Source organism: Natator depressus, chromosome 9 (assembly GCF_965152275.1).
Source record: "Natator depressus isolate rNatDep1 chromosome 9, rNatDep2.hap1, whole genome shotgun sequence".
NCBI classification, from domain to species: domain Eukaryota; kingdom Metazoa; phylum Chordata; order Testudines; family Cheloniidae; genus Natator; species Natator depressus.
In genome coordinates this window covers 29,725,488-29,747,816 of record NC_134242.1, presented here as the reverse complement: position 1 = coordinate 29,747,816, position 22,329 = coordinate 29,725,488, and the positions used below count along the sequence as shown (strand labels likewise).

The window sequence follows — 22,329 nt, the reverse complement described above, 5'->3', positions numbered from 1 at the left end:
GGTGCGGACTCCAATCAGTACAGTACTGTATTAAATGTAAAGTACTAAAAAAATAAAGGTAAGGAAACTTTCTGTGCTTGTTTCATTTAAATTAAGATGGTTAAAAGCAGCATTTTTCTTCTGCATAGTAAAGTTTCAAAGCTGTGTTAAATCAATGTTAAGCTGTAAACTTTTGAAACAACCACCATAACATTTTTTCAGAGTTACGAACATTTCAGAATTATGAACAACCTCCATCCCCAAAGTGTTCATAACTCGGAGGTTCTACTGCAGTTGCTAGCTCATCCTCTCCCTCACTGGAAGATCAGACAAATTAATAGGTTCCCCTCCCCTTCATTTAAATATTCTAAATTACTGTTTTGAAACCTGGTACCGAGTACTCTAAGGTCACAACCAATAGCTTAAAGTGGCTAAGAGTTCCTACAGCTGCCTTTCTGATCCAATTTCCATAGAAAATGAAAACAGAGGGAGAAAAAAAAGTTTCTCTAAACCCTTGTTCGCTCCCCAGTTGGATGCTCATTTCCATGGATATGGAAGCAGGAAACAGCTGAAATTATTAAGAGTCCTGACTCTGTTAGTCTACTTTTGTTCCTTCCAACTCCTGCATCCACAGGAGTTGGAACAGAAAGGTAGCTAATAACCTGTAAAAAAAAGGAACTCCACCTGGTCATCTACATCAAGCGGCAGTCTAAAAGTAAAATAAATAAAAATTGTCTTCAGAATTCGGATACCTGCACTCCCAGAATTTTTAGTACTTTGTATTTAGAAAAAGCTGCTGGTGAACTTTCCCTACCCCCCCCCCCCCCTCTGCTGGGCCTTGAACAGAGGTATTTTTTAAAAAAGTTTGGAATGGATAATTGGTTAGTAAGTCCATAACTGTGCTTATAACCAAGATATCTGCACAGCCAGCACCTTCTCCTGATAGATTCCTTCAGGCATGACACAGTAGACAGTTTTATTTTTGTTGCTCTCATATATGTGCTGTCTCGCAAACACAACAGTAAATATACAGGGTAATGGCAACTACTGAATGTACTATTAAATCCAAACCAACGTGGCACAAAGAAGTGATTCTTGGGTTTTGGAACTACTGAATAGAATTCAAAACTCAAAATAACCCAGAACTTTATGATGAGACTAGTAAAGATTGATAAGGAAAACTCTTAATAGCTTCTTTGTGATACAATCTGTGTATTTGAGAGTTACATTTTGTAATCGGTGTTACAAATCAAGTATTTTTTTCTGGAGCATATCCTGGAAAATGTAAGGAACTCTACAACAATTACCTTGCCTCATACAGAAAATAAGTTGCTAGCATAGGCTGAAAATAAGGTACTATCCAATATGTTTTAAATCAGCCCTAATTGTTTCCCTCCTTTGAAACCACACACAAAGTACTCCTTGCCCATTTGGATAAGTATAACTCAGAACTCTCACATGTACTTTTAAAGGAGCACCTAGCAGGCATTTAATTTTATTACAGTACAAAGGAATCCGAGAAAAGACAAGCCTTCCTAGACATACAGCAACATTGTAGGTTGTCACTGTTTCAAGAAAAGGAAAGCCTTTCATGAGAAAGGGTCTAACCCTGAATTTGTTTACTCTGGCTCAGCCTAAAACAATTCTATTTTTCTTCCACCACTGTTGGAGCCCTACATGACTATAAGGTCCTGTTGCGATGAGACTGGCTCCCCTACTCTTTCCTTCCTAATACTGATCACAATACCACAAACTGCTACCTGGATGGGAAGTGAAAGACCCTAGAAAGTACTCCCCCATTCCAGATCTCTAGTGTGACATTAGTTTGCACTGCCTATTGCTCATAGGAGCAGTCTTGGCCTTCACAATAGGAAAATTAAATGTGTTAATACAAGAGCTGGAATGCTCCATTATAATTCTGCCAATAAACATGAAAATTAGTGATTTATGACAATTGTAAATCTGATTTTAAAGTAGTATAGGATTTAAAACTTGCAAGGACCAGATTCTCTGGGAAAAAAAAAAAGAAGAGAAGTATAGCAGCTGGATAGCATAAAAAGGGGTGATTCAGGGGAGCCGTTAGTCAAACTCATAACAATTGTTACGACAGATACTATGGTGATATATACAGATCTATGTAAGCCAGCAACAGGTATCAAGATCTGGAGTGCACATGCAATACTTAACACACATTTCAGTACTGAAAGTGAGGGAATTAGCCTTTATTATGAGACATTTACATTGTCAAAGAAAGCAGTAAACCAACAAAAGAATTTCTTGTTGAAGTATTCAGCATATTACAGGAAGAAGAATGGAAGCATTTGACTGAGACTTTTTCCAGGATTCTTAACACCAGAACATGCTGAAATATTTTGTCTAAAGTAAGAACCATGTATTAAATACCTCAAATTAACGTGTGAGACAGATATTGGTGTGCCTAGAGAGTATTACTGCTTAGTTAGATCAGACTACATACATTTCCAAGACCTTGCTGTCCCCCTCTGCTGATTCTGCAAGTTGCTGAGTTCTTCTGAGAAATGCAGACTATCTTCAAATCCCATTAACTTTCGCATACAATACCTAGCAGGATTGGGCCCCAGGTGGTTTTATTAGCATTGGAGGATTGACAGTTACTCACTTTTGTCTTTAAAAATACACCGGGGGGGGGGGGGGGGCGGGAAGAGATCATAAACATTTTAAACAGAGTTGTTAAAAATAATAAAAGCTGTAAAGTTAAAGTTGAAATTATGTTCTGAATTCTAAAGCACAGTTTGCCTCAGCTTTGAAGTACATATTGAATAGCATTTCATGCACCAATACATACTTACATGCCAGACAGCTGGTTGAATTACAGCCACCACTTCAAATTAAACATCTGAAAAATCTATCCTAAAGAGCACAGTTCCCTATGTGGTAAAATCTATTGAAAATCTGGCTATAAGTGTTAAAATGGGAACTACTGAGAGTGTTAAGCTCTTTTGAAATCTTTGTTTTTATCTGCATCACAAACTTCACAATAATCACGCTTTTGTGCTGTGTACGCCAAACGTGTGCCTCACTGCAAAATAGTCAGAACTGGCTAAAATATTTATGCAGCACCCTAAAGAGTATCAGATGTTTCTTTGCTAACCAAGACCAGTCATGTACTTTTACCACTAAAAAAAAAAAAAAAAAAAAAGTAACCCCCTCACAATATCACTTAAATATATGTAAGAAAGTAAGTAAGCACAACTGTTTTCGCCAAACAACAATTTATAAGCGGTGTATTTTGCACTGCAGGTAGCACTGAGCATACCCATCCCACAGGAAACGAAAAACTTAAATATCCAGTATTTGTATGTTTATTAGTTTTTCCACAAGCTTTTTGCCTCTAGGAATCAACTATAAGCCAAAAACATAATATTAAGAAAGTAAAATAAAACTCAAGGCCTGGTCTTTTGATGCTATTTCAACCATCCAGGGACTCAAATGTTGTAGAATCATCAAGAGGTCATCTAGGCCAGTCCACTGCACTCATAGCAGGACTAAAGTATTATCTAGACCAGTGGTTCTCAAAGCCGGTCCGCGCCGCTTCCCACAGCCCACATTGGCCTGGAGCGGCGAACTGCAGCCAGTGGGAGCCGCGATCGGCCGAACCTGCGGACTCAGCAGGTAAACAAACCAGTCCAGCGCGCCAGGGGCTTTCCCTGAACAAGCGGCGGACCGGCTTTCAGAACCACTGATCTAGACCATCCCTGACAGGTGTTTGTCTAACCTGCTCTTAAAAATCTCCAATGATGGAGATTCCACAACCTCCCTAGGCAATTTATTCTGGTGCTTAACCACCCTGACAGTCAGGAAGTTTATGAAAGGTCCAGGCTCATACTCTCATTTGGCTGAGCCATTCTTGGTCAAGCACAAAGGCAGTTGATTGACACCTTTGTAGCCTCCTGATCCTGGAGGGGTTGGGGGGCTGGTTCAAATTCCAGCAAAGCTCCCAAAAATAGTAACTCCCATAGATCTAAATGGGAGTTAGTAAGGATTTGAACTCTTTAGAATATTTCCCTGTTATGGTCCTTCAGGCAGAAATTAGAACATATTGTTCCTGAAATATGGGTCACTTTCCAGATGCAGATACTGGCTGATAACTAGTATTCCTGCAAATGCCTTAGTAACTGAGCCATAAGTGCTGCCTGAATGTAGCCTGGTATTTTGTTCCCTGCATCCCACTGCTTCTTTTTAAACAAAACAGAGCTGGGATAATACAAATAAAATGCTTACTTTAATTAAAAAGTGCTTTGAATTTGCCATTCCTTCCCCACTCTGAACTCTAGGGTACAGATGTGGGGACCTGCATGAAAGACCCCCCAAGCTTATTCTTACTAGCTTAGGTTAAAACTTCCCCAAGGTACAAACTTTTACCTTTTGTCCTTGGACCTTATGCTGCCACCACCAAGCGTGTTAAACAAAGAACAGGGAAAGAGCCCACTTGGAGACATCTTCCCGCCAAAATATCCCCCCAAGCCCTACACCCCCTTTCCTGGGGAAGGCTTAATAAAAATCCTCACCAATTTGCACAGGTGAACACAGAACCAAACCCTTGGATTGTAAGAATAATGAAAAAGCAATCAGGTTCTTAAAAGAAGAACTTTAATAAAAGAAAAAGTAAAAGAAAAACCTCTGTAAAATCAGGAAGGGAAATACCTTACAGAGTAGTCAGATTCAGAACAGAGAATCCCTCTAGGCAAAACCTTAAGTTACAAAAAGATACAAAAACAGGAATATACATTCCATTCAGCACAGCTTATTTTATCAGTCATTTAAACAAAACAGAATCTAACTAGATTGCTTATTAACCCTTTACAGGAGTTCTGGCCTGCATTCCTGCTCTGGTCCCGGCAAAAGCAACACATAGACAGAGAGAACCCTTTGTCCCGTCCCCCCCCATCCAGCTTTGAAAGTATCTTGTCTCCTCGTAAGTCATTTTGGTCAGGTGCCAGCAAGGTTATCTTTAGCTTCTTAACCCTTTACAGGTGAAAGGGTTTTTTTCCTCTGGCCAGGAAGGATTTAAAGGTGGTTAGCCTTCCCTTTATATTTATGGCAAGGGGGAAAAAATGAAAAAAAGACTATTCCTAGCAATGCAGAAAGCCTTTTTAGTCTCACCCAAAATTATTTTTTTAAGAAGTACTGGCTATAGAATATTTACAATTATAAATATTAGAATGATGGCCTCCATTCAGGAGGATGCTTATCCACACACCAATTTTAAGCACGAGTAGTTCAACTGAAGTCTGATTTATGGGTAGATTTAGACTATACTGATGTATTTACCTGACACAGATATACACAAAGTGTGTGTGAGAGAATATCACACTCCTACTTATCACATACTTTCAGAGGCTGCATAGATAAAATATCTGAAGCGTTTAGACAGACTTTCAATGGCTTAAATCTAATCAGTTGATCAACAGTGCTAAAGATAATTTAAAAATTTGTCTATGATGCAATCATTAGATACAATTGCAAATTAGATAGACATACCCAAAGTAGCTTTAATCTAGCTAGCTCATGTATCAAAGCAGTAGGGTGACCAGATGTCCCAACTGTATAGGGACAGTCACAGTATTTGGAACTTATCTTATATAGGTGCCTATTACCCCCCACCCCCGTCCCAATTTTTCACACTTGCTGTCTGGTCGCTCTACAAAGCAGTGAAGATGCAGTCGTATAGACTTCAATGCAGGCTGTACAAACCCACCCAGAACTCCGGGTAATTACTCAGTTCACTAGCCCATGCTGCCACAGCTTCACTGCTCCAGTACCTCAAGATAGCTAGATTAAAGCTAATTTGAGTATGTCTACACAAGAATCACTATTGGCGTGTAAAAAGAAAAGGAGTACTTGTGGCACCTTAGAGACTAACCAATTTATTTGAGCATAAGCTTTCGTGAGCTGTAGCTCACGAAAGCTTATGCTCAAATAAATTGGTTAGTCTCTAAGGTGCCACAAGTACTCCTTTTCTTTTTGCGAATACAGACTAACACGGCTGTTACTCTGAAACCTATTGGAGTGTAGGCATTTCCCCCCCGCCCGCCCAAAAAGAAAGAAAAAAAAAAAAAGAGTAGTGCTCCACAGAACTAGGCAAGTACTAACACAGAATAAAAGGACTGTTGGGTATTACATCCACCCGTGAATATCCCTGCCAGTTTTTATGGTTTAAGAGTTTAGGTTCCTTTCCTTTTCCCTGTTTCTTCAAACAACTGAAAAAAGCTGACTGACTAAACAAAAGGAAAAAAGAGAAACTAATTGTACCCAGAGTGCCAAATTTCTCTACTTGCAATAGTAGTAAATGTTTTTCAGAAATAATTTTAGATTTTCAAGTTGATGTTGCCCATCTTCTAAAAAGCATACACAGTGGTTTTCCAGTAGCATTGAGTGTACAGTCAACAAAGCCTTATTAAAGAATTGCATGTTCACTAATTAATCTAGTGTCATTAAATGGATGAAATGGATGTCACAGATAGAATGTTGGCTCCGCGTCAGTGCTGGCTTCCACTCTCACGCAAGATTTTCACCACTTTGATATTTAATGAAAACCAACTACTAGTGTTAGAGGATGAAATTCTTTCCATTGACTTAATTGGTCTTTGGATCAGACCCTATCTACTCAATGAAGTGTTTGTTTCAAGCAAGCATAGGACAGGTCTCAATTACCAAACTAACAAACAAAACCAAAAAAAACAAACCATAGTTTATTTGGTATGTTATGTCATTATAATGCACGAACCAGCTGCTCCTTAAACAACTGAGGAATTTCTTGTAAATTGTCAACAGAACAGCTTTTCAGTGGATAGTCTGAAATTGACATAAGCGGCACAAGTGAGCAAGTTTATTCAGCTCCTGCCATTTTGACTGTTTACAATATCAATAACAAATTTCTTGTCCTTAGGCAATTTCTTTATGAGGCCACCTGTTTAAACAAGGTCAAACAGAACAGTGAGAATCTTACCAAAGACCTTCTTCCAATTCCCTACAGCTAATTTATCAATGAAGTCACAGACTGAGATTTGCATTAATGACCCATGCTGAGGTCCGTATTTACTTGAGAAAAGAGGAACTGGAGCTTTAGCAGAGCTGAGGACACACAAAGCTGCCTCCCTACAGTCATTACAGTTCCCATTTTCAAAAAAGCTCAGCACCCACAATATAGGCCAGATTTTCGGAATTGTTACACTCCCAATTAAGCACCAAATAAATGATAAAATTCTGAGCTCTTTTGAAAAATCTGGCCAGAAGTTTCACACTGGGAGCTGCTAGGCTGTTAACAATTTTAAACATCTGGCCCCAATTGTAGGTGCTAAGCACCTGAAATTCTGGCCCTGAGCTCTTTAGAAAGTCTGGCTTTAACTATTTACACAGTTACACAGGCTGCAAGAAGTTCATCTTCACAACCATACAGGACAGAAGTGTTTCTTTCTGAAGAGCTCCTTTATTCTACACAAATGGGTGGCTCTCAACCCCAACTTGCCACGGAAAGCTAATATTACTTGCCAGGGGGGGCAAATGGTGTTTCAAGTCCTCATATAGCATCAGTGAGAAACTGCTCCCATTCTACTCCTGGAGCGAACACTTGCCAGGACTCTTGTAATGGAAGTCAGCACAGAAAAGCAGGAGGATACCTAGCCCACCTCTAAGACTTCGTATCTTACCCACCCTTACGCTAGTGACTGAGATTCTTTTTAGTAAGTTCATGTGCCTGATTCTGATCTCACTTACACTATTATAAATGAGGATTAACTCTATTAAGGTTACTGTTCACTGATGTAAAACAGGTGTAAGGTCAGAATCCAGATCAGTAACTAAATAACACGTTGTTATAATAAGAAGAGTTCTAAATTAACACACACTATGGAACAAAGACTCTTAGTTTTCGCATTTCATGGAATGGCCCTGCTGGAACTGCTTTCATTAGTGGAATTTGATTTTTCCTGCTCGTGGGCACGAGTTGGCTTCCACTGAGCTCCATGGAAGCAGGACAGGCCTATGGAATCTGATCCTATACCATCTGGAAGTCAATAGAAACATTCCTATTGACTTCAATGCTGAACTTAGCCCATAATGAAAAACTAAGTTTGTCTAGCACTTTTCTCTTGTTCAATCTTACATCTCAGATTTTAAGGCTAATGGTACTTTTTCTGCTTTAATCCTCACATTAATTACAAATATAGGAACTCATGCCGGATTTTAAATACAACAGTGATGTCAAAAGAATGAAATTAGCACTGCTATCAAATAAAAATATTACACTTTACATTCTTTAACTCTCATCTCCCAATAAGATCCTTCAGGTCATTAAATCATGATCTTTCAAACCCCATGTCACACTTGCAAGAAAAATCCACACTGTAAGTCCTCCAAGTTGCTTCTACAGCAAAAAAAATTCAAGTTGTGTTAAAGATATGCTAGTGGATCAAAAAAGAAATACATTAATTTTGTTCATGGTTCCCATATAAAATTCCAGTTTAAGGTTCCTAATCAAACCAGAGTTGTATTTTGTTGCTTTAAACTATTTCGGAAATCAGCCTTAAATTACTCTGTGCTTCATCACAAAAATGATCATAATTTACAATAAAATTATACAGCAATACATAGTGCACCTTTCATTTTGGTTTCCATAGAAAAGGATGAAATGGCCAAATATTTTCAGTATAAGGTTTTTGAACATTTGTCAGCATGTAAGACGTTCTACAGCCACAATATTGAATTAAAACGAACAAAACAATATAAAGGAATGTATATACACATTATAATAACGATATTGGAGTGTAAAGAAGTCAGGATGTTTTGAGAAGAGCCAAATGCAAGATATTGTTGTGTGTCTGAAACAGTGTACTGTCAAGTAACTACTGAAAATTGTGGGTGTAGTTATTTATTGGTGGAAAGTGACCTATTTTGGAATTATGCTTTTTAGATGCTTCACTTCTGTCCGATCAATATGGGCCAGATTATGATACCCATACTCACCTTGAGTAGTATCTTATTCCATGAACAGTCAGACTACTCATCTACTCATTGAATAGGGTGCTCCTGAATGTGAGCAAGGCTATCAGAATCTGTTCTTTAATGATTAAATATACCCCCTCCAATGAAACCATAATCTAACTATTACCTAAATATTTCCTACACAGTTACAATACACTCCCATTAGAGAAATGTCACCAAACAAGATATTTTTATGCTGCAGAAAAGTAAAATCACTGTTTAAATTGAAAAGGGAATTATTCCTCTCTCCGTCATTCAGTCTATGACCCTCTCAAACATAATTCTGAGGAGCACTTTATTTTTGCATTTTAAAATCAAATATTTTAAATAAAAACCTACAGATGCCCTTACAATGCCCATACCTATTCTTCATGCAAAGTAACCAATTCAAGCACTGGGCAAAGTAAACTTTAAAACAGTAACAGTTCCATAAGAACTAGAGGATATTTACATTGATTAACATATTTTAATAGTACAATTCACTGCATAAATTGAATGGTCCCTCAATGCCAACAGTCCAGTAACTTTTTTGTTTTTAAATGAGTAATTAAATTGGCAGAGAAGAAATCAAAACACTTAAGACATGATCTAATCATGACATTTCCAAATATTTTAATTAGTGCAAATAAATACTTCATACGAGACACATGCGGCCAATTTAGACCCTAATCCTGCAAGCTACTTGCACAGAGCCCCATTGACTTAAAATGAGTAGCAAGCCGGCCAAGGTACCTGTGCATTGCAGCTTGCAGGATCAGGGCCTCAATGATAAATAGGCCGATTCTGCCACCTTTACTCACATGGAGTAGAAACTTGTTCAGTGAGTAGTTCCACTGAAGTCTGCTTTGGTATTAGTGTGTTTGGGTCAGATTTTTGCCACACTTATTCATTTTACACTTGCAAGTTGCACAATGAAATCAATGGAACTAGTTGCACACTAAGTTGTTTCTCAACGTGAAGAAGGGTGGCAAAATCTTCTCTTAGTCTATAAATGTAAGATGATTTGAAATTTCCAGCACTAACTAGCATACATCAAAGCACTTACTACGCATGTTAACACACTCCACCCTCATTATGTCACGTATCCTGAATGCTATAAAAGGCTTGCAATATGTGTCAAAATTATTTTGCCAGGGAAGCCTTTCAAAGTTAATCCAACAATATTTAAAAGTTAAAAAGTAACTAGAAATGTGACACAAAAGCAACTTTTCTGATCAGCACTCCAAGAGCAACCATGTTTATTTATTTACAGTTATCTTCAGACACACACACACACACTTCCCTGCTGCACACCCACAGTAGTCAGTTATCATTCTGCATGTTTTAATCTAATTCAGGGCCAGATCTTGCCAACACATCCGCAAATAATCATTACACATGGGAGCAGCCCACATTGACTTCAGTGGCTCTACTCACAGAAATAGGGATTTTTCACATAAGTAATTTTTGCTGGGCAATCCAGTGGTTTAGGGCAGCAGCCTGACACTCAGGAGACCCAAATACAACTCCCTGCTCTGCCAGATTTCCAGTGTGATCTTGGGCAAGTCAACTGTGGATCAGGATCCAAAAGACTACAAAGTACCTAGGTGCCTAAACACCAGATTTAGCAACCTAAATCTGTTTTAGACTCCACTGCAATCCATAAAATTCCTGCTGAAGCCTATAGGTGTCCTAACTCACTTGGGTGGGTTATATTAGATGACAAGATGTAGACATTTACTAAGTTTGACACAACAAGAAATGTCTTGACATCAAACTGTGGCTTCATCATGCACAGAGTGGACTGAGTTAGATACTGATTTCAACTTCGCTCAGTATTATGTATCCAATTGGGACAATAATGGTCCCTATGTACTTTTTTTTTTATGGCTGAAAAAAATAGCTGAGTTTTCGGGGGGAAGGGGCGGGGAGGAAGATGGAGGGAGAAGAGTTTTTGTTTTAACTAGAATTGACCCCCCAGTGTAGTTCTTGTAACTTTAGCTGCAATAAACTGCACAATTCTGGTCTGTTAACTATCTTTTTTTTTTTTTTTTTTTACTCTTCATGAACATTTGTAATTCTGTATTAATGAGACATTGGCCTTTTTGATCAAGACGATGTTTGAAAATAATAGAGGAAGATAATATCTGGCAGCCACTTTTCCTCACTCCTGTTACAAATGATTTCCAATGTAAGTAATATTGATGTTTTGAAAATTGTGTTACACACTGAAAATTACATACTGTTCCACAAAATACCAGCAACCTAGAAATTGAGCTCAAGACTGATATAACACAAAAGTGAGACGTGTCAAGTTCTATTTCTCACTGAGCAGCAAAACATACTTAATAGAAGGCAATAAATGTGCACAGAATAACTCAGGAAAATCACTGCCGGTTAGAACTGGAGTCTGCAGCTAACAAACAAACTTGCTATATGTCTGGGATCAAGAAACTCAAGGAGCAGCTTCCAAGTCAGCAGTCTGTTATACTTCAGTACAGATTTTCTTAATATTCATGTTAGCCAGAATCCACTTTAAAAAAAGGGGCAGCCTCCATAATACAAATAACTGTTTTCTATTAGTGTTGTTCAAAATTAATAGTTCAATCCTACTTCACAGAGCTATCACCAGGATTAGTTAATGTAATGCCCCTACCAAATTAGTTAAGTATTCTGTTAGATCATAAGGAGTACTTGTGGCACCTTAGAGACTAACCAATTTATTTGAGCAAAAGCTTTCGTGAGCTACAGCTCACTTCATCGGATGCATTCAGTGGATTGCATCATCAGGGATCTACAACCTATCCAGAAGGACGACCCATCACTCTCACAAATCTTGGGAGACAGGCTAGTCCTTGCCTACAGACAGCCCCCCAACCTGAAGCAAATACTCACCAGCAACCACACACCACACAACACAACCACTAACCCAGGAACCTATCCTTGCAACAAAGCCCGTTGCCAACTTTGTCCACATATCTATTCAGGGGACACCATCATAGGGCCTAATCACATCAGCCACACTATCAGAGGCTCGTTCACCTGCACATCTACCAATGTGATATATGCCATCATGTGCCAGCAATGCCCCTCTGCCATGTACATTGGTCAAACTGGACAGTCTCTACGTAAAAGAATAAACGGACACAAATCAGATGTCAAGAATTATAACATTCATAAACCAGTTGGAGAACACTTCAGTATCTCTGGTCACTCACTTACAGACTTAAAAGTCGCAATATTACAACAAAAAGTCTTCAAAAACAGACTCCAACGAGAGACTGCTGAATTGGAATTAATTTGCAAACTGGATACAATTAACTTAGACTTGAATAGAGACTGGGAGTGGATGGGTCATTACACAAAGTAAAACTATTTCCCCATGTTTATTCCCCCCCCCCCCCCCGTTCCTCAGATGTTCCTGTTAAATGATGGAAATGGCCCACCTTGATCATCACTACAAAAGGTTTTCTCCCCCTGCCCCACTCGCCTGCTGGTAATAGCTCATCTTAAGTGATCACTCTCCTTACAGTGTGTATGATAACACCCATTTTTTCATGTTCTGTATGTATATAAATCTCCTCACTGTATTTTCCATGGAATGCATCCGATTAAGTGAGCTGTAGCTCACAAAAGCTTATGCTCAAATAAATTGGTTAGTCTCTAAGGTGCCACAAGTCCTCCTTTTCTTCTTGCAAATACAGACTAACACGGCTGCTACTCTGAAACCTGTTAGATCATAGTACAACACTAACTATCCGTTAAATCTTGAGATCCTACCTCTAACACCCACCCTGAAACACTTATTTATCTCAGTTAATAAAATAGACACATATTACAGTTTGAAAACATGCTTTTATAGGAAGTGTACTTGAAATGGAATGAAATGCAAGCAGTTTGCTATAAATTGACACACACTGCTGACTAATATAAAAACAGCAGTGCCAGCACACACACACACACACACACACACAGAGAGAGAGCCTCTGACAGACTGCAATAAACTGTGCACAGAGCAGCTTTGTAGAAAATCACTAACGGGACTAAAGCCAGAATCGCAAGCTAACAAGGCCAGCACTGTCCATATAAGGAAGCTACAGATGAGCAGGTTCACACGTCTACAGTCTGGTATAGGTCAACAAAAGATTTTGTTACATTAGTTATTACTCAAGCTCCCAACAACCTTACCCGATACAGTCTCATCAAACGGGGTGAGATTTACAAGAGTCACTCCCCAAAAACTTTTCTTCTGCATAGTGAGAGAATTAAACCAGGCATTAAAATAACCTTATTATCGCTTTGAACTTGTCAGGACTCTACCTATTTTTATCACCATGTGAAATCCATCTAGCAGGATAGGATACCTTTCCCATGCAAGATCCAGTGAGAGGTTCAAAATTACAGCAAACCTGTAACAAGTGACTCCCTGGAAGCACAGGCAGCATTTTGACAGACGCTTCTGACCACTTTTTCAACCGGTTTTGGGCATAAATTCTTTTTGCTATTGTTTTACACACAAAGGATTCGCAAAAAGAAAAGGAGTACTTGTGGCGCCTTAGAGACTAATTCCTTTTCTTTTGGCGGATACAGACTAACACAGCTGCTACTCTGAAACACTAAGGATTGAATTTCTTGCTGCCGTCTAGCTTCTTGGAACATTACAAGATTCAAGCGGCAGAATGTGAACAAGCTTTGAAGCGAAAGCGAGGGAGCTCAGCCTTCCAATGTGTTCCGCTAGGAGAAAACTCTTATGAAAAAACTAAGCAGCGTAGCTTCACTGGATGTAAGTTACTAAGTTGGGTCATCAGTGAGTGGCACCATCTGCTCTTCCAGGAGCTAGGAAGTATGTGGCCCATCAACACCTTGTCTGGAGTCTCGGGCTATTCATGGGGGAGAGGAAGGAGAACTGGTGATTTGAGCATTGGCCTGCTAAACCCAGGGTTCTGAGTTCAATCCTTGAGGGGGCCATTTAGGGATCTGGGGCAAAAATTGGGGATTGGCCCTGCTTTGAGCAGAGGGTTGGACTAGATGACCTTCTGAGGTCTCTTCCAACTCTAATATTCTATGATTCTATGACTGATTACTTTACAGGGAAAGGGGAAGACAGGGGCAAATCTCTTCCCCCATGGGGGAAGATCCTGGCTTTGGACATTAGCTTTTCAGCCAGTGTAGGTCTATATTTGTGTGGTTTGCCTTACTGTTTGCTAAATACATTATGATCCTCTATTTATCCACTTGCTATTCAAAAACTGGAAGATCTTTGAATAGTTCCTCCCCAGCAGGAATTTCATGATCAGTAGATATTCATGCACCATGAAGAAAGAGCTACTCCCTCCTCCAAATAAAACTGTTTCAGAGGTTTAAAAACATTTCCTTTTTTTTAAAAAAAAAAGTTCCCTGTTTCAGCATAAAGCGGTCACCTAGGGCAAGTCACCCAAGAGCCTGGAGGAGGTTAATCTTTCAGATGGATGTTGCACCGGGGAGTAAGCAGAACACACCAGCAACCAATTCCGCTGAAACGCACAAGCCCAAAGCCAGAGCTGGCGATGCTCTTGGAGAGCATTTCAACAACGAGGCTCACTTAGCAGCGCCAAGCTGAGAGAACCATCGGAGGGTTTTCAACGTCTCATCAAACCACAGCTACCTATAAATCATCGTCATCCAGCCACTATCGGGGGAGGGGCAACTAACTTTCCAGGTTTCCTCCCAACTTCCAGTTCGCCTCTCGCTGCAACACCCCCAAGCGCCGAGAATTCACCGCGAGTCGGAAGGGACCTGGCGAGCCTGGGGCAGCCCAGCCGGGCGGGCGGGCAATTTCCCCGTGTCTCTTGCAGCGGGGCCGGTCGTGAATGAATGAGCCCTGAGCCCTCCCGGAGCGCACGAAGAGGGGCTGGAGCGGCCTCCCGCCCCCCTCACTCACCTGCGGGGATGGGGGGCAGCGCTGTGTCCGCTGCCCGGCTTGGCGGCGCTAGCGGGAGAACCAGAGCCAGCAGGAAGAGGAGGCTGGGGGGCTGCCTGCTGCCGTTCAGCGCCATCTTCGCCCCTCCAGTGGGACGCGCCGCCAGCAGCTCCCGTTTGCCCAGCCGCAGCCGGTCACGCCCCCCCGCGCCACGGGAGGCGCCGGGCGCCGCGGAGAAGGGGGCGCTGCCGGGGAGGGGCTGAGTTGGGGGAGCGGGCACCGAAGCCCCCCTCGCGAGCTCTCCGCCTCCACCCGCTGCAGCAGTGGGCCGCCCGTCTCCTCCTCCGCTCAGGGCAATAGGCAAAGGGCCGCCCCAGGGCGGGCGGGGGCTTTATGAGCTTAGCGGCAGTGGGAGGGTCCGGGCCGCCGGCAGACCCCCGGGGCGGAGATGGGAGCCGCGGCTGCTCCTCCTGCAGCATCCCCGCTATTGGCTGCGGGAGCGGCACTGGCTCGGGGGCGGGAGGCGGCTGCGGCTCGGGCCGGCCCGTGCGCGGGGATCGGGCCGCGGCAGAGCCGGCTCCGGAGCCTGGGGAACAGCAGAAGCGGCCCGGCCTCCAGCCAGCCGGTGGGAAGCCTCCGCACGTGCCCGTTCGCAAAGCGAGGCCGGAGAGCGAGAGGGGGAGAGCGAGGGCCCCGCGGGGTCAGGCGGAGCCCAGGAGCTGAACAGGGCGATCATGGGGACACTAGGCCAAAACCTCCACGGGTGCAAGGGAGCCTAGCACCGTGGGTCTGGGTCGGAGGGGGGGGGGGGGTAATTATCCTGCTACGTTGCCTGCTGCTAAGTCTAGTGTCCTAGCTGTGGCTGCCGGGAGTGCAAGTTGCCGTGCCTAGCACTCTGCCAGAGGCACTGATCTTTGCTATTTCAGAGGCCTCTTAAGTGTCATGTGAAGAAGTCGTGTATCTAATAATGTGTTGTCTTATCATCCAGCTGAACAGTATGTGCTTCGGAGTAGGTGCCTGTAGGATGCCAATATTATATTTAATTAATGGCTTGCAGCTTTGGGTTTTATCTTGTTTCTGCAAAGCATTGCTGTCCATCTAGGGGATAGGCAGTGAGATATACACTGTGTTCAACTCCCTTTTATTATATATTTCTTTGAAGAAGACAATGCTGATGCAATCATCCCTCTAGGAATTTCTTGCCTGATACAGATAGATTATATATAAAAATGAAAAGCAGTGCCATAATCACAAAGGGTTGTTATCTGACAAGCATCATTTTATAGCTGCTATTTAGAATAATCGACGTTGTCCATCTTTTCTGATGGAACGAACATGCATTGATGGACTGATATTTGGTAGTAAAGCCGGAGTAGAATCATCATCTTGCTTTCAGCTGCCCTCTGGAGTACCGATAGCACAGGGGTTACCAGGGGATTTTAGGCACCTAACTGCCACTTCTCAGGAGCAGGGGAAATGGAACGTGGGTCTCCCAGCAAAGTGCCCTACTCCTTGAGCTATAGCCTCAACTTCACTTGCTCTGGCCCCCTGAATATTTAACTGTTTATACACAGTGGAACAGGAGAGACCTGTCCCAGAATATCCCAGAGCTAGGGCCCTCCTGGGAGACCCTACAAATCCCTTCTCCACATCAGTTGCGGGAAATTGATCACAGGTTTCCCACATCCTGGGTGAGTGCCCTAACTGCTGAGCTAAAAGAGAGAGAATGGTGGCACTACTTCCTCCTCCACCCTTCATTAACAAGGACTGAATTGGTTTAGGTGCCTACGGCCAGAAGGTTCATGGTGGTGGTAGAACTAGAGAGCAGATATGCCACACCCTTTCGTACTATCTAATTTGGGTGGCTCTCAACTCAGTGTGCTGCCTTTTATTAATTCCATTCTTACACACCTAACTCTTCCCCTGCATTGTATGGGGGGGGGGGGGGCTGACACATCACTGAGGGGTGTGAATGCTGCTAGGCAGTAAAGGACCTAAAAGTTAGGTGCTGCGATGCTGAGCATTGCAGCACTTAAGGGTGGGATTTACAAAGGGACTTAAGACTCATTTTTTCTTTTTGAGCCAGGGTGGATTTGATTTAAATCACTAGTCAGGAAGACTCGATTTAATCATGGATTTCTACATAAAAGTGAATTCTTGTTGGTTGCTATAACCTTAATACATATTCTTCACAACGCAGAGATAGATGTGGGTTTCATTTTTGAAAGGTATACACTATACATTTTTTAAGTGATTTATTTTGAAAACTTTTCAGATTAGTCTTACAGCTGTATCAGAAAATGAATGATTGTTTTGTTATTTCATTTACCAAAGGTAATTGAAGCAGATATTTATGAAGTCATTGGGTAGTGAACTATCTCCAATTCAACAGGTTAATCAATATTTGGAGGATTTTCTTGCCATGCTGTACTAGGAAGAGAACGTCACCAGACAGACATTTAAATTCTTTTTTTAGTTAAATAAAACAATGCTATGTATTCTGGATTTTTTTCCTTCAACAGCAAACATATTAACAAAACAAGCATATGAATTTTTGAATGTAATTAAACATTAGGTCAGACCTAGGTACCACATCTCGGGGAGGTAGATTTACTACAGCAATGGGAGAATAGCCTCTATTAAAAGCTCTCAAAGATTGTAACTGAAGTCCCTATTGTTTGCTTGTGTTCTGTTTAATGTTTTATTTTACTTAATAAAAAAAGAAAGTTAATTGTGATTATTTTGCTTGTTTTTAGTTGTGGTGTCCCTTAAGGCATGGCAAAGAACCCCAAAAGACAAAAATAATGGGAGCCATGTCCCTGAATTGGCATTAACAGAGACTGTTGTTGAGATTTGGCCCTGCCAATGACCATTTCTTGTTTTTTCTAGACTACACAATTTTAGTATAAAATTACATGGTACCCCTCCCTTGACATTTTATTGACCCTTAAAGAAGCTTTTATACTTAAAACATTCCCTTTCCCCTCTTCCTTTTAGAGGGAAATTCCTCCCCTTCCTCTGCACTGTGGAGAGTCTTTCATACATCAGAACCAATGCCGTTCTGCTGTGCAAAGGCATCAGACTGGAGAGGGGCAATGCCAGGGATGCAGACTACCTTATCACATCAAGCCTTGTTCTATAGGATGCCACAAGCAGCCACACACGAGAGGGTTTAGGACAATAGCAAAAGAGAGGATGCAATGTGAGAACCAGTCATTATGAGGATCCTCCTGCAATTGTCCTCCAGGGATATGTGGGGCAAAGGCAGCAAGGGCAGGTCTTTGCAACTGTCGTAAGAGTAACTGTGCAGTTGGGTGAAAGAATTTCTCTTAGCAGTGCAAAGCCTTCCACTCAAACAGAGTGCCAGTTCCCAGGATCGCAGGTGTAAGGCCTTTTTTTTTTTTTCCCCCCACACAAATCCCCATCAAAGACTTTCCTTGGTGTTTCCGGGGAGGGGCTGTGCTAATATCAGAGAGGGCTGATGCAAAGCCTCTCTTTTCAATGTATGTTCTGTAGTTAGCATGGTTCTCCCACTCATACTCACTCAGAGGTCCGTCTCAGTCCTTTCCTACAGGGAAAGGAACTAGACAACAGTGTGTGGGGGCTGGTTGCTCCTTTTTGGCAGGAGAGGCTTCTCAGTTCCTGCAGCTTCCCTCTACCTCTTTGGGAGGGGTGACAGAATTTATACAGTCCCTTCTGCCAGAATGCCTTGCCTACCTTGGGACTGCACTTGGCTGCCAGAGCACTACTGTTACCAGAAACTCCATCACACTGAAGGAAGTGGAGGAGAGTTACAGCTCATCTTACATTGTGATTGAAGTCTACAGGGCCCTAACCGTCAGTCTGCATGTCTCCTGCAAATCTTCAATTACCACCTCAAAAACCTCTTGTACTAACAAAGCCCACGTCCCACAGATGCATCTTTTCCAGAAACCCCTGAAATGGGATAGTGCTGGCCCCAGAGGCTTCCCTCACTAGCCGTGAAGGACTGATGCACCCCCTTACACAGTAATAAAGCACAGGAGGAGGGGGAAATAATAAACTTGTAGAAAACAGAGTTATAAAGTGTCATCATCAGTTCACCAACAGCATTGTCGAAAGAACAGAAAACATCTCATGATGACAAGCTACTTTAAAACCTACACATCACCCAAGTGCTAGGAAGATTCTTCTAGCAGATGGCAAATTTGTCATGTTTGGCAGAAGTCAATAGGTCTGTTTTGTCTGCGGGTGTGTGAATCATTCCTCATGCACCTTCAGCAGCAATCATAGTGGCTTTATAGATGACCAATCATTCTTCTCCCCTTCCACACCCCTTCAGTTTCTTCTCCACATGAGAGAAGAGCATTTTGAATGTTATTAATATTATGGTCCTATGAAAATCACTGGCTGGCTCCAAGTCACTGAAAGTCTAGAATTATGGCTGAATTTTGTCCACAGCCAGCTACATACTTGATCTAGTTTATTACAGAAATGTTACAACTTAGTATGCATTTATTTTTGGATATTTTATTAGTAATGCTACTTGGAGTTAAAGTCATGTCTGTTCTCCCAGTTTACAAATCGCTTTCCCTGTGTAATACCTGAAAATAAGACAAGCTCATTTTAAATTATATATTAATTGGTGCATCTTAAGACTTAGATGGGCCAGAAGAAGTGCAGTAAGAGCTGAAACTACCAAGTATGTTGTTTAAAAAAAAAAAAGCAAATAAAAAGAGTAATGGTCTGATATAATGGAAAGTTTAAAAAATCCTTCTTCAGTCCAAAAGGAAAAATAAATGTTTTTCAAAAAATATTTCATTCAGGTGCTGACATTTTTAGCCAATTTCTCCATAAGCCTGTGAAACACATTATGGCTGTATTAAAGAAACGGAAAGCATTTATTTGGCAAAAAAACTAAAAATAGTGCCAATATGATTTCAAAGGCACAGCAAACAGAACACAGCATTAGAAGACATAGCATATTTGCATGCCTCAGTAACCGAGAATTAGAGGCTCAATGGTACATATCAAATAAGTATTTGATATTTCAGTCCTAACAGTAAATTGTGCGCCAAACATCTCATTTTAAAGGAGTCACTTTAACCCACTGCCATAATTGTACTCTGGTTTCTGAATATAATTTCTTTGGTTACCTCCCTTCAATTTTATCTTTAACCTCAATCAGAATTTCTCCTAATTGTTGCCAGATATGATCCTGCCAGGTGCTGAGCATCTCCCAAGAGGTGCTGAGCATCCTCATCCGCTACTGAAGTCAAGTCTCATTGAAGGTGGAGGTCCGTGGGAACTCACAGGATCTGGATCTCAGTGTACTTCTTGGACTACGTTTATAGCTTCTCTGCAAACCTCCTTATAAGTATTTACTTTGTTTCTCATTATTATTTGTAATCATAGTTATAACATCCAGTCTCTAGCAACAAAAGATTGATGGTGTTGGCAAGCAGTACCAGGGTATAATCAGCTATATTACCCATAATTACTCAAAAGAATGGCTTCCAAAATTACAAGGAGAGAGATTTTCCCTTACTCCACAGGCTCCAGAATGGAGTAGGATGTTGGTGGCCGTAAGCGTAATTTTAGGTTTTCCTTGATGGTCCTCCCCTGGGTATGAAACACATGATGTCTCATCTATAGCCCCAGACCTGTAACACTAAAGTCATAGGAAAGGTTTGCCAGTAACGTCAAAGAGTGAAGGATCAAGCCTGAAAAGGACAAATTCTATTGCCCACAGTGCTGTTTTGGCCTGAAGTCAGAACCCCTTACCTCTTTCCTAAGCTAAATCCAGATCCAAATAACCTTCCTTACCCACATCTGTTCAACACAAAAGCCTGAGCTCCTTGTTTTGTGCCCATAAGAAACATTCTATTGGGATTTACATATGTGTAGACAGCTGATAATTAAACTGTGGGGGCCTGCTCCTGGAAAGTGCTGAATACTTTCAACTCCACTGTGCTGTAAGAGGTTTTGAGATCCTCAAATACAAGGTGTTAAAGCAGATTATTATTAATTCAAAGCTTTTCCTCTGCATAGTTTAGGGATGGCAGAAAGGAGTATAGTGGAAAATGAGCAGATTCAGAGAAGTGGATTAAAAACCCAGGTTTCCTGGACTCTTACTGGGGAATTAATAGGAGCTTGTGGGCAAAGCTGTTTACCTAGCAGTCTGAATCTAGGAGTCGGTTTGGTTTTGTATGTCTGTCAATAAACCATCCTAACAAAAAATGTTCCTCTGACATAATGCATGTTACTAAGCAGACAGAAATGTCTCATATTTTTAACCGATGGAGAGGAGTGGGTAAATACAGGGCCATCTGGGGGGTGGGGGGCAGCAAGTGGGGCAATTTGTCCCAGGCCCCCGGGCCCCACAGAATACTCTAGTATTGCACTTTTTTTAAATGGAAGGGGCCCCCAAAACTGCTTTGCCCCAGGCCCCCTGAATCCTCTGGGCAACACTGGGTAAATGTGATTTTACAGCTGTTCAAGCTCAAGCAAGAGATAATGCCTACTTCTTAGTCATCCCAGAAAGCTGGCAGAGTTGGAGGAAAACCACTGAGAATAGGGAACCTTCCTCCCACAGGCCTTGCCCCAGGACAAGGCATCTTCTTTCACATTCTCTAGCCGTGGAATGTCACTCCCAGACTAAATTTCTTTCCCTGCCCCAGCTCTAAAATTTTTATAGCCAGATTGCTCATCCATGATGACCTCATTCCCTCCAGCTTATTTAGACAAAACACATCTGGGCTGCTGTCTGACAATTAGGGAATGTGCTAGCTGGTTCTTGCTAGAGCATGAGAAGCTCCAACTTGTTCTCAGTGAGGGGGAGCTCACACCAGTCCCACTGCCTATTTACCCTGTTACCTAAAGAGGCATCCCAGTTTGCCTTTGAACCATCTGTTTCCAGCATTAATAGAGCAAGTAAACCTAGACAAAAGTGAGACATTGTAAGAAGGTTTCTTCTCTACCACACGAAGTCCAGCAAGGTAATTTGAATACACTTTTCTCCAGGCCTCCAGCAAGCATTTTGGATCTCTGTAACAGAAGATGACCATGGGAAAGGTGAGGAAGAGCGACAAGAGCCACTAGTAGTCTAGTTTGATGCCTGTGTGACAGGACAGAGTCCTGCTCCTGTCTTTTCAAGTTACAAACAGCTCAGAGGCTATTTTCTGGTAAGCACCTCATGTGGTTTATTTCACATTGTCCTTCCCCACACACCTTTACAGACTTGTGCAACTCCTTATTTACACTAGGACACAATCCTTAGCCAATGAGGGAAAGGGAAGGGAGCTTTCCCCTGCGAGATCTCTGTAAGGCTAGGCTCTGACTCTGAACTTTTGCATTTCTTTCCTACCTTCTGCCTGATGGTCTAATTAGCCCCTTAAGTGGGGATGGGCTGAGGAGAGCTATCAGGTAGGCACAGCTCTTCTGAACCAGGTCTACTCTAATTAAAGTTGCAG

At 41.7% G+C, this 22,329-nt stretch overlaps 1 protein-coding gene across 2 annotated transcripts in view; it reads right to left on the bottom strand.

Moving 5' to 3' along the window:
• PLOD2 (procollagen-lysine,2-oxoglutarate 5-dioxygenase 2) overlaps nucleotides 1-15,241 on the bottom strand; it is a 77,210-nt gene extending 61,969 nt beyond the window's left edge. For both annotated transcript variants that reach the window (XM_074963814.1, XM_074963815.1), the window contains exon 1: nucleotides 14,900-15,241. In XM_074963814.1, the coding sequence (XP_074819915.1) occupies nucleotides 14,900-15,014 (115 nt within the window). In that variant the 5' untranslated portion in view covers nucleotides 15,015-15,241. The remainder of the gene's footprint in view (nucleotides 1-14,899) is intronic.
• Between the last annotated feature and the right edge of the window lie 7,088 nt (nucleotides 15,242-22,329).